This window comes from Centroberyx affinis, unplaced genomic scaffold, assembly GCF_046629955.1.
Source record: "Centroberyx affinis isolate AG114_WGS23_722 - 3 ecotype Tasmania unplaced genomic scaffold, CSIRO-AGI_Caff_v1 ptg005494l_1, whole genome shotgun sequence".
Taxonomy (NCBI): Eukaryota; Metazoa; Chordata; class Actinopteri; order Beryciformes; family Berycidae; genus Centroberyx; species Centroberyx affinis.
Genome location: NW_027282756.1, coordinates 12,501 through 24,065, shown reverse-complemented (window position 1 = coordinate 24,065; position 11,565 = coordinate 12,501). Strand labels below are relative to the sequence as shown.

General features: G+C 45.8%; 1 protein-coding gene across 1 annotated transcript; it reads right to left on the bottom strand.

Moving 5' to 3' along the window:
* Nucleotides 1-7,183: 7,183 nt before the first annotated feature.
* LOC139667401 (zinc finger protein 777-like) lies at nt 7,184-11,183 on the bottom strand. The gene is made up of 4 exons (XM_071546849.1): nt 11,048-11,183; nt 9,340-9,631; nt 8,671-9,293; nt 7,184-7,932 (listed from the first exon to the last, which is right to left on the bottom strand). Exons 2-4 carry the CDS (start codon nt 9,612-9,614, stop codon nt 7,184-7,186), a joined length of 1,647 nt encoding a protein of 548 aa, XP_071402950.1. The 5' UTR covers nt 9,615-9,631; nt 11,048-11,183.
* Between the last annotated feature and the right edge of the window lie 382 nt (nt 11,184-11,565).

Genomic DNA, 11,565 nt, shown 5'->3' with positions numbered 1-11,565 from the left:
GCAGATCTTCAGTGGGAAAAAACTCCAGTGACTTTCAAACGTCACAAAAACAAAATGTGAATTAAAATGTGAAACTCTCTGTTACACTGCAGCCGTTCTTCTTCTTCTTCTTCTCCTCCTTCTTCTTCTTCTTCAGTACTTTATGAGGTAAAAACAGCTGGATGGAACCCGGCCCGCCCATGTAGCTCTGCTGACCGGACAGGAAGGACTGGACAGTGACATCACAGCTGTCTGGCGGCTCTCATCGTGCCAGAAGCTTTTCAGCGTCTGAACGTTTGAGGAAAATCCACTTCCTCGCATAGCTAATGATGTCAGTCCCGGTGTCAGCCAATCAGAATCAGTGGGATCTTTGCGGAACTCAACGTCCCGATCATTTTTTGTCTCTCGGTAAATTCAGCCAAATGTTTACCAGCAGAGACACAAAATGGCGGCTGCTGGTTGCCGTGACGTCATGTGAAAATGTCATGTGTCATGTGTCGTATTGATCATGACACTGACTTCCTGTGGGCGGGGTCTAAGTCAGTTCTGCTGCATTCCAAATATCTGAAGCACCAATCAGGAGTCAGCCGGGTTCCAAAACTCTCCAGATGAAAATGGGGATTTCTGTCGTGTGACTTTGTCATGCAGTTAACCTTATAGAGTTCTATTGGTTCTCAAAGTGGGGTCAGGGGACCTCCAGGGGTCCTAGAGGAGGTTCCAGGGTCCTAGACGAGGTTCCGGGGGTTCTCCAGGAGGTCCCAGGGGTTCTGTAGGAAGTTCCGGGGTGCTTCAGGAGGTTCCAGGGGTTCTTGAGGGGGTTTCAGGGTCCTAGAGGAAGTTCCAGGGGTTCTCCATGAGGTTCCGGGGGTTCTTCAGGAGGTTCCAGGGGTCCTATAGGAGGTTCCAGGGGTTCTACAGGAGGTCCCAGGGGTTCTTCAGGAGGGTCCAGGCTTCTTGAGGAGGTCCCAGGGGTGCCTGAGGATGTTCCAGGGGTTCTTCAGGGGGTTCCAGGGTTCTTCAGGGGGTTCTTCAGGGGGTTCCCAGGGTTCTTCAGGGGGTTCTTCAGGGGGTTCCAGGGAGTCCCCCAAAACGAGGAATATTTTAATTTCAGTTGAATTGAATTCATTAGAAATGATCCCAGTGAGAGAATGCAGAAAGACTAAGAGGATTCACTCTTGCGTGTGAATTGAACCCAGAAGAGAAAGAAGGAACCTAACTCTCTGATTGGTCAAAAGAGCAGAGAGTCCACTCTGGTCAAAAAGAAAGAAGTGATTTGACAGGTTGAAAAGAGAGAAGGAACCTCGTTCTGATTGGATGAAAATAAGAAACTTCACTGATTGATTGGTTGGAAAGAGAGAAGGAACCTCACTCTGATTGGTTGGAAAGAGAGAAGGAACCTCACTGATTGGTTGAAAGGTGTAGGGTGTGTTCAGGGTGTGTTCGCTCGTCTTGTTCCGCTCAGTATTTTCCGTTCTCTTCCTGAGTCGTGTGTGAAGCCAGAGAGCCGAGTCAGCTTTTACTTTAATAAATCAGCTATATGCTAATGAGGCTATTATTTTGTTTTCATTTTGTTCGAAGTGGATTCTCTCGCGGGACGTTGTCACGGCGACCCGTTAAGAACCGAGAACGAAGCTCTGTCGTGAGGAAATGACGTCACTTCCTGTTTCCGTGTCGAGGTGAACTGACCCGAGCGCCGATTTCCATCCTCAGTTCTGATTGGTGTTCATGCAGGAAGTGTTGCTGTTTTTTTTACTTCTCAGTGCTGACGTGATTGGTTGGTTTGTTTTGTATGTTTGGGCTAAATAAACAACAAATGATCTCTGAAGATGACTGGCTGTTTACTGTCACATGACCACAGAGTCTGTCTCTCTGTCTGCCTGTCTGTCTCTCTGTCTGTCTGTCTCTCTCTCTGTCTGTCTGTCTGTCTCTCTCTCTGTCTGTCTCTCTCTCTCTCTGCCTGTATGTGTCTCTGTCTCTCTCTGTCTGTCTCTCTCTCTGTCTGCCTGCCTGTCTTAATCTCTCTGTCTGTCTGTCTCTCTGCCTGTCTGTCTCTCTCTCTGTCTGCCTGCCTGTCTCTCTCTCTCTGTCTGTCTGTCTCTCTGCCTGTCTGTGTCTCTGTCTCTCTCTGTCTGTCTACCTGCCTGTCTCTCTTTGTCTGTTTGTCTCTCTGTCTGCCTGCCTGTCTGTCTGTCTCTCTCTGTCTGTCTCTCTCTGTCTCTCTCTCTCTGCCTGTCTGTCTGTCTCTCTGCCTCTCTTTGTCTGTCTGTCTCTCTCTCTCTCTCTGCCTGTCTGTCTGTCTCTCTCTGCCTGTCTGTCTCTGCCTGTCTCTCTCTCTGCCTGTCTGTCTGTCTCTCTGCCTGTCTGTCTGTTGGCTTCTGCTCTGTTCTATTCATTTCTGTTGCAGTGCTGCAGTTTTTATTTTATTGATCCTTTATTTCTTTTGTTCAGTTGAATTAGCTGCAGTGCTGCAGGTCAGACAGCAGCAGCTTTATAGTTCATTAGTCTCACTCATGTAGTATTACACAGTACTATGTGCTGTTATATAGCGCTATGTGGTATTATAAAGTACTATGTTACATAGTACATTGTACTCGCATAGTACAGCGGTCTTACTGTTACTCAAAGCCGCAGCTTCATCTTCATCATCAGCAGTTTGAACTCTGGTATCAATAATCTGCCTGGAGCTCAGTGAGATCAGCAGCTGCTCGTCTCATCAGAGGTTGCTGGTTCAAATCCCAGCCGTCTGTCTCCCTTTGACCTTTTCCATGTTGTGAGTTCAAGCCGGAGTCAAACAGACGTTTGAAAGCAAAGTAAAGACTGAAACTCTCTGACCGGCAGCTGGAAGTGCAAACAAACCTTTTACATGTCGTCCACAAAGTCCTTTTACTGATTTTAATGATGAATTATGATCAATACCGACCGATCCAGGCTCTCAGCAAACCAGAGTGACCTCATCGAGTCGTGAGATGAGCACAAACCCCTAAATGAGATTCAGTGATATCCATCGGCGTGGGTCCGGCTCGGCCCGGGACCGAAGAGTTTTTGTCTTTCTGCCGCTTCGGCTCTCATGTCCGTCAGCAGCCGGCTGTCGCAGGCCATGGAAATATTTATTCACAGATGAAACGATCAATAAAAGTGATAAAAATCTGTGGGCTGTCTTTATTTTGGGGGTCTGGGGTGTGGTGGAGTCGTGTTGTGAAGCGTGACACTATGATGGACTGAACTGTGACTTACTGTATGTAGGGCTGCAACTAACGATTATTTTCTTTATCGATTAATCTATCGATTATCTTTTCCATGAATCATTTAGTCTATAAAGTGTAAAACATAAGGACAGACGTCATCATGTTCAGAGTCCAAAGTGATTCTTCAGGTTTCTTCCTCAGTCTGAGCAGCAGACAGAAAATAATTCATTTAATAAAGAGATGAAACAGAAAAGCAGCAGATCTGTGTTTGGTGTTTTTACTGATAGATGATTAAAACCATTAATCGATTATCAAAAGTAGAATGGATGAATCTTCTCAGCACTACAGCCAGGCTAAAACATTTTACATTTCTGCTGTAAATCAACATAAATCTGATTCATAAAAAACTGAAACATCATCAGATCTCACTGTGAAGATGAAAAATTAATCTTCATTAATTTAAACATTTGTACCTGACAGTCTGTTTGTTTGTTTGAAGTAGAAATATACTAAGACAAACTTTTTTTTAAATTAACAAAGTTTAATTTTTCATCCTCACAGTGAGATCTGATGATGTTTTTTGTTTTTTTTTACAGCAGAAATGTAAAATTTTTTATCCTGGCTTTCCTGTGGGTGAGAGACAGAGAGGGAGAGTGAGAGAGAGAGAGAGAAAACAGAGTTTGGTGAAGAGCCCGCTGTAAAAAGTTCAACCTGTCTGTCTGACAGAGAGAGAGACAGGTTGAACTTTTTACAGCGGGATCTTCTGACAACTCTGTTTTCTCTCTCTCTCTCTCTGTCTCTCTCTCTGTCTCTCACCCACAGGAAAGCCAGGATAAAAAAAATTACATTTCTGCTGTAAATCAACATAAATCTGATTAAAAATAACTAAAACATCATCAGATCTCACTGTGAAGATGAAAAATTAAACTTTGTTAATTAAAGATATTTTTAACTGTCTGTCAGACTGGTTGAAAGAGAGAGAGAGAGAGAGAGAGAGAGAGAGAGAGAGAGAGAGAGAGAGAGAGAGAGAGAGAAACTTTATTTAAACTTTATTTGTTTCTAGTGTCTGTCTTCTGTCATAACAGCTGTAATTATCACACTGTGTTTCTGAGTAAAGGCTGTTCTGTTTAAATCAGCGGTTTGACCTGTGATATAAATAATGTGATGGATGAAGCTTCTCAGCTGCTTGTAGCTCAGTGAGATCAGCAGCTGCTTGTCATGTGACAGGTTGCCGGTTCAAACCCCGGCCGTCTCCCTCTTTAGTGTCTCCATGTTGTCCTCAGCAGTGTGAACACTTGTAGAAATCAGATGCTGAAGGTGATGAAGCCCAAAGTGAGAAACAGCTCAGCAGGATCAGCGGCTGTTTCTCTGTCTCTGCCTGACAGTCTGAGTGTGGCTTCCGTCCCAGATGGAGGAGAAATGTTGTGGCTGAAACCGGTCTGCCGTGTCTTTAACATGACCGGAAACACACCGGCTGACAGAGAGACACACCGCCCCCTACAGGCAGATCCACAGAAATACACAGTGTGGACAGACTGCAAAGAGATCCAGAGCAACAGACAGGCTGCTGCCAGGACTGGAATCCACACTGGCTGCTACAGACAGATGTTAGACAGGTCCCATACACATATTAGACAGGTCCCATACACATATTAGACAGGTCCCATACACATATTAGACAGGTCCCACACCCATATTAGACAGGTCCCATACACATATTAGACAGGTCCCATACACATATTAGCCCAGAACTTTATTTTTAAATCCCTGAATCACAGGTGGAGTCTCAAAGCGCTTCACAACTCCACATTATGGAACAAGAAATACAGAAACAGATTTCCTTCATGGATCTGCAGTCTTTCATCAATATCAAACTCTATGAGCCAGTGGGTCATCCTGCTGATGAGATGTGATCAATAATATATTACTGATGTGATCAATACAGAGTTCTGAAGAGGACTTTGTTCTCAGTCGGGTCAATACTTTAAATATTATGGAATATTTAGTCAACAAAGGGTTAATCCTTTGTTGATCAAATCTTCTGTAGCCTATCTATATTTTTTAATTCTTATTGTCTTATTACTGAACCATAGCACAGATCTGAACTGAATCCTCATGTCTGTTTTTTGTAAAAAAAAACAAAAAAAACATGTTAAAAAAAAAAAGCCAAATTTTTTTTTATTAAGCTTCATTTGATGGAAGATGAGAAGACAAAGGGTCAAAGGTCAAGAACAGGATCTGAACCCACAACCTTGCGCTCACATGGTGAACAGTGAACACACACACACACACACACACACACACACACACACACACACACACACACACTCTGCTGTGTTTGAGCCAAAAAGATCTGTAGAAATGACAAGATTTGGCTTATTACAGTCATTTATCAACATGTCAGTTAACAAAACAGAGGAAACATGAACCAGTGTGACTGAAATAAATGTTGACACGAGTTTATCTATGGAGCCGCTGAGGAGCTTCTGATTGGCTGCAGACCTTCACTCTCAGAAAAGAGACATATGGTTCTTTAAACCTGCAATAAGCGACTTCAGACCCTGTAACCGATCCTGAAGCTGCTGTGTTCTGTGTGGAGTCATAACGATATAAACCAATATCCAGCTGTGTTTTCTCCTCTTTTCTTTTCCCCTCCCATTCCTGAAAAACATTCTCTTAGTGGAGGAATCGATGAAGCGAGCGAGTAAACTTGTCAAACTGTTAAACTTGTTAAACTGGTGAACTTGTTAAGACAGTAAACTTGTTAAACCAGTAAACCAGTGAACTTGTTAAGCTAGTAAACTTGTTAAGCCGGATTTGTCAAACCGGTAAACTTGTTAAACCAGTAAACTTGTTAAACTAGTAAACCAGTAAACTTGTTAAACCAGTAAACTTGTTAAATTAGTAAACTAGTAAACCAGTAAACTTGTTAAATTAGTAAACCAGTAAAACTTTTACCAGTAAACTTGTTAAATTAGTAAACTTGTTAAACTAGTAAACCAGTAAACTTGTTAAACCAGTAAACTTGTTAAACTAGTAAACCAGTAAACTTTTTAAACCAGTAAACTTGTTAAGCTAGTAAACTTCTTAAACCAGTAAACTTGTTAAACTAGTAAACTTGTTAAACCAGTAAACTTGTTAAACCGGTGAACTTGTTAAACTAGTAAACCTGTTAAACCAGTGAACTTGTCAAACTGGTAAATTTGTTAAACCAGTAAACTTGTTAAACCGGTAAACTTGTTAAACTAGTAAACTTCCTCCCTCTTCACTTGTCACTGTGGGTCATGTGACCTTCAGCAGGAGAAAGACCAGTCAAAGTGAGAACACTTCTCCAAAGGTACGGTTAGCTTAGCTGTTAGCATTTATGCACGGCCCTATGCTAGGTTTGTCCTTTGGGGCCTCTGTAGTCCAGCAGTTTTGCTGTGGTTTAGTTACAAATGTGTTGCGGTTTCTGACGCCCTCTAGTGGTCGGAAAATCGCTTACTGCAGCTTTAATGATCCTCACAGTACAGCTGGGTTGATTAATCAAAACTAGATAACTGTTGAGACTGAACAGAACCAGCAGAACAGACTGCAGCAGATCAAACTGACTGAAGACCTGCTGGTTCAGACACACAGATGTTAGCATGCTGAGTAGTTTAGGAGTAAGAAAAGACAACAACTACACAAAACCACTATTAAGCTTTAATCTACTTCTAGTAAACTGGACTACATCATGGATCATCAGACTGGAACCTGGTTTAACACTAAACCCTCTAAATGTAACGTTTGGTCTCTGAGTCTGCTGAGTCTCCTTCCTCTTCTACAGTCTGACTCCAGATCAGCCTCTCTGTCGGACAGTCCGCTGCTCTCCTTCCGGTCTGACCTCAGATCAGCCTCTCTGTCGGACAGTCCGCTGCTCTCCTTCCGGTCTGACCTCAGATCAGCCTCTCTGTCGGACAGTCCGCTGCTCTCCTTCCGGTCTGACCTCAGATCAGCCTCTCTGTCGGACAGTCCGCTGCTCTCCTTCCGGTCTGACCTCAGATCAGCCTCTCTGTCGGACAGTCGCTGCTCTCCTTCCGGTCTGACCTCAGATCAGCCTCTCTGTCGGACAGTCCGCTGCTCTCCTTCCGGTCTGACCTCAGATCAGCCGCTCTGTCGGACAGTCCGCTGCTCTCCTTCCGGTCTGACCTCAGATCAGCCTCTCTGTCGGACAGTCCGCTGCTCTCCTTCCGGTCTGACCTCAGATCAGCCTCTCTGTCGGACAGTCCGCTGCTCTCCTTCCGGTCTGACCTCAGATCAGCCTCTCTGTCGGACAGTCCGCTGCTCTCCTTCCGGTCTGACCTCAGATCAGCTGCTGTGTTGAAGTGAACGGGGCACCGGGGGGAAGCTCTGATCCAGCGCTGAGTAACTGGACCTCCCCCCCTCCTCTTCCTCTCGTCTACTCTTCCCGTCTCCTCCCCCAGTCTCCTCCTCCTCCTGCTGCTCTCCTCTCCTCCCCCCCGCCCCATCATCTCCTCCTCCTCCTCCTCCTGCTCCTCCTGCTGCTCCTCCTCCTGCTCCTCCTCCTGCTCCTCCTCCCGGGCGTTGCAGCGGCTGCAGTGCCTCCTGAAGCCTCCCAGGAAGTGTGACCTGAAGCAGCAGAAGGGGCAGGCGTAGCGGCCGGGGCGGTGCTGTGAGCGGAGGTGCTGCTGCAGGTGGCTGGGCAGGAAGAAGCTCCTCCTGCACTCCTTACAGCCGTACGGACGCGGCACATCGTGGCTGCGCACCACGTGACTGATGGCAAAGCCTGCAGGGACACACACACACACACACACACACACACACACACACACACACACACACACACACACACACACACACACACACACACATGCACCAACTCCATCACTTTGTCTCTTTCTTGTGATTCAAGTTTTTATCGAGAAAAAACATTTTTCTTTATTTTTAGCAGTAGTAGTAGTAGTAGTGGTTGCAGTAGTACTAACAGTACTATTACTACTAATACTAGCAGTAGTAGTAGGGCTGGGCGATATGGACCAAAAGTCATATCTCGATATACGTATATATCGGTATTTTCTACGAAATGGGCTAAATGTTCAGTTGTAAAAAATCAAATATCACATATTTTTGACCAAATACTTCGATATCGATATCGCGACAATATTGTAGGGATGACTATTGGTGCTTTCACAAAATATTTACACAATGAGATTTTTGATAAATAATCATCAGTAATGTGGATATAATGACTAAAGGCAAATAACAGAACAGCTAGAACAGTCTGGTAAGTTCAGGAAATGACATCACTTTACTGTAATGCAGCCTTTAAAACCAGGAAAACACACTTATGCCATATCACCATATTACCATATCCAACATCTAAGACGATATCTAGTCTCATATCACAATATTGATGTAATATTGATATATTGCCCAGCCCTAGTAGTAGTAGTAGTAGTAGTAGTGGTAGCAGTAGTACTAACAGTACTAGTACTACTAATACTAGCAGCAGTAGTATTCTCACCCTTCAGCTTGGTCTTCCATCCACAGATCAGACAGACGAAGCGGTTGGTGATGAAGCGAACCACTTTAGCCGTCGCCTCCATCTCCTCCTTCAGCAGCTCGCTGCTGGCCAGCGCCGCCTCCTCTTCCTCGGTGGTGCTGCGGCGGGCGGGTCCGGGCGCGGCGCCGGCGGCTGCGGCGGCGGGGTCGGCGGCGGCCGGGTCTCGTTTGACGGCCTGGGCGGCGTAGGCCTTGGGGATGTCGTGCCTCCGCACCACGTGGTTCACGCCCAGAGCCTTCAGCTTGTGTCTCCAGCCACAGATCAGGCAGCGGTAACCGCCGCCATCGAACAGCAGCACGCCGTCATCGCCCTCGCCTTCGCCCTTGACCTCGCCCTTGACCTCGCCCTTGACCTCACCCTTGACCTCGCCCTTGACCTCGCCCTTAACCTCGCCTTCCTCCTCCTCCTCCCCCTCGCCGCTCCTCTTCCTCTTCACAGCCTCATCGCTCCCTTCCTCCTCTCCCGTCTTCTCCTCCTCGTTACTCCTGTTCCGCTTCAGAGAAACCTCCTTCCCTCCCTCCTTCTCCTTCTCCTTCTCCTTCTGACCTTCCTCCTCCTCCTCCTCCTCCTCCCCCGTCTTGTCCCTCCCCCCCCCCGGCCTCCCCCTCCCCCCCCCCCCCCTCCCCCCGCCCGTCGGTGCAGTGTTTGGAGACGATGTGAGCGTAGAGCTTGGTGAAGTCTCTGGTGGTGTGGAAGCAGGCGGAGCAGTGGAACAGGCGGGCGGTGCTCTGGTACAGCAGCAGGTTCCCCAGCCGGCCCACCGCCGTGCGCTCCAGCCGGGCCGGGTGGGCCGCCGCCGTGTGGGCCAGCAGGTGGGCGTGGCTCTTAGAGAAGTGACCGCACAGGGGGCACTGCAGGTGGAGCGCCGCCCCCCCCGCCACGCCTTCGCCACGAGACGACGACATGACGGACAGGACCGAGACTGAAGAGACACACAGACAAAGAGTTAGAGCTAGAGCTGATAGAGAGACAGACAGACAAAGAGTTAGAGCTAGAGCTGATAGAGAGAGAGACAAATAAAGAGTTAGAGCTAGAGCTGATAGAGAGACAGACAGACAAAGAGTTAGAGCTAGAGCTGATAGAGAGACAGACGAATAAAGTTAGAGCTAGAGCTGATAGAGAGACAGACAAATAAAGAGTTAGAGCTAGAGCTGATAGAGAGACAGACAAATAAAGTTAGAGCTAGAGCTGATAGAGAGACAGACAAATAAAGAGTTAGAGCTAGATCTGATAGAGAGACAGACAAATAAAGTTAGAGCTAGATCTGATAGAGAGACAGACAAATAAAGTTAGAGCTAGATCTGATAGAGAGACAGACAAATAAAGTTAGAGCTAGAGCTGATAGAGAGACAGACGAATAAAGAGTTAGAGCTAGAGCTGATAGAGAGACAGACAGACAAAGAGTTAGAGCTAGAGCTGATAGAGAGAGAGACAAATAAAAGGTTAGAGCTAGAGCTGTTAGAGAGAGAGACAAAGAGTTAGAGCTAGAGCTGATAGAGAGACAGACAGACAAATAAAGTTAGAGCTAGATCTGATAGAGAGACAGACGAATAAAGAGTTAGAGCTAGATCTGATAGAGAGACAGACAGACAAATAAAGTTAGAGCTAGATCTGATAGAGAGAGAGACGAATAAAGAGTTAGAGCTAGATCTGATAGAGAGACAGACAAATAAAGTTAGAGCTAGATCTGATAGAGAGACAGACAAATAAAGAGTTAGAGCTAGATCTGATAGAGAGACAGACAAATAAACAGTTAGAGCTAGAGCTGATAGAGAGAGAGACAAAGAGTTAGAGCTAGATCTGATAGAGAGAGAGACAGACGAATAAAGAGTTAGAGCTAGATCTGATAGAGAGAGAGACAAATAAAAGGTTAGAGCTAGATCTGATAGAGAGACAGACAGACAAAGAGTTAGAGCTAGATCTGATAGAGAGACAGACAAATAAAGAGTTAGAGCTGGATCTGATAGAGTACTAACCATAAAATAAATAAACATGCAGTAGAATTAGAAATACAGTGAATCAAACTAAACAAAGTGAACTAAACAGTAAAAGATGGAAAAGTCCCTGCAACTAAAACACATTTCCACCAAAACCAAACTGACTGGTGACTGACTAGATATTATTATTATTATTAAATTATTATTTGCTCAATGTGATAAATCATTAGTAAAGGGACTGACTAGATATGATTTAATCAATATGCTAAATGACCAGTCGTGGGTCACAGACAGCTCAGAGGAAAGTGGAGATGTGATTCTCAGCTAACAGGCTAACAGGCTAACAGGCTAACAGGCTAACGGGATTGAAAGCTATATTTCCTGAAGTAATCCCCACCCACCTGCCGCTGCAGCCGGCTGGCTTTAGCGGTAATAAAGTCCTTTAACCAACCCGACGGGAAAGGAGTGAGGAAATGTTTTAAAACGGTTTAAATCTTTAGGTTTGTTCGTTCTGCAGCAGCTAGCCTCAGCCCGCTCACACCGTGGAGCACACTTCCGTGTTTACCTGCGGGAGAACCAATCGGTTTGCTTCAGCGGTCTGGCGATTGACCAATCACAACATTTCTACTAACCCAGCTCTCTCCGACCTGGAATTATCGCGAGATCTTCGAACAAACGGTTACGGTTCAGATCACACTGCGTGTCGCTCCACCTGCTGGTGAGCAGAGGAAACACACAGCACACACACACACAGACACACACACACACACACACACACACACACACACACACACACAGGCTGATCTATCAACATCATGGAACATGCAAACAGGCTCTCCTCTTGATCCAGATCCAGATCCAGCTCACTTTAATCTGTATTCTATTAAAGAAATACCTGATGCAGCCAAAGAATCCTTTA

Coding starts and splice junctions, on each gene's coding strand:
- LOC139667401 (XM_071546849.1), bottom strand. CDS start 9,614: ATGTCGTCGTCTCGTGGCGAAGGCGTGGCGGGGGGGGCGGCGCTCCAC. Junction 9,294..9,339: donor TCCAAACACTGCACCGACGG/GCGGGGGGAGGG, acceptor GGGGGGGGGGAG/GGACAAGACGGGGGAGGAGG. Junction 7,933..8,670: donor ATGGAAGACCAAGCTGAAGG/GTGAGAATACTA, acceptor GTGTCCCTGCAG/GCTTTGCCATCAGTCACGTG.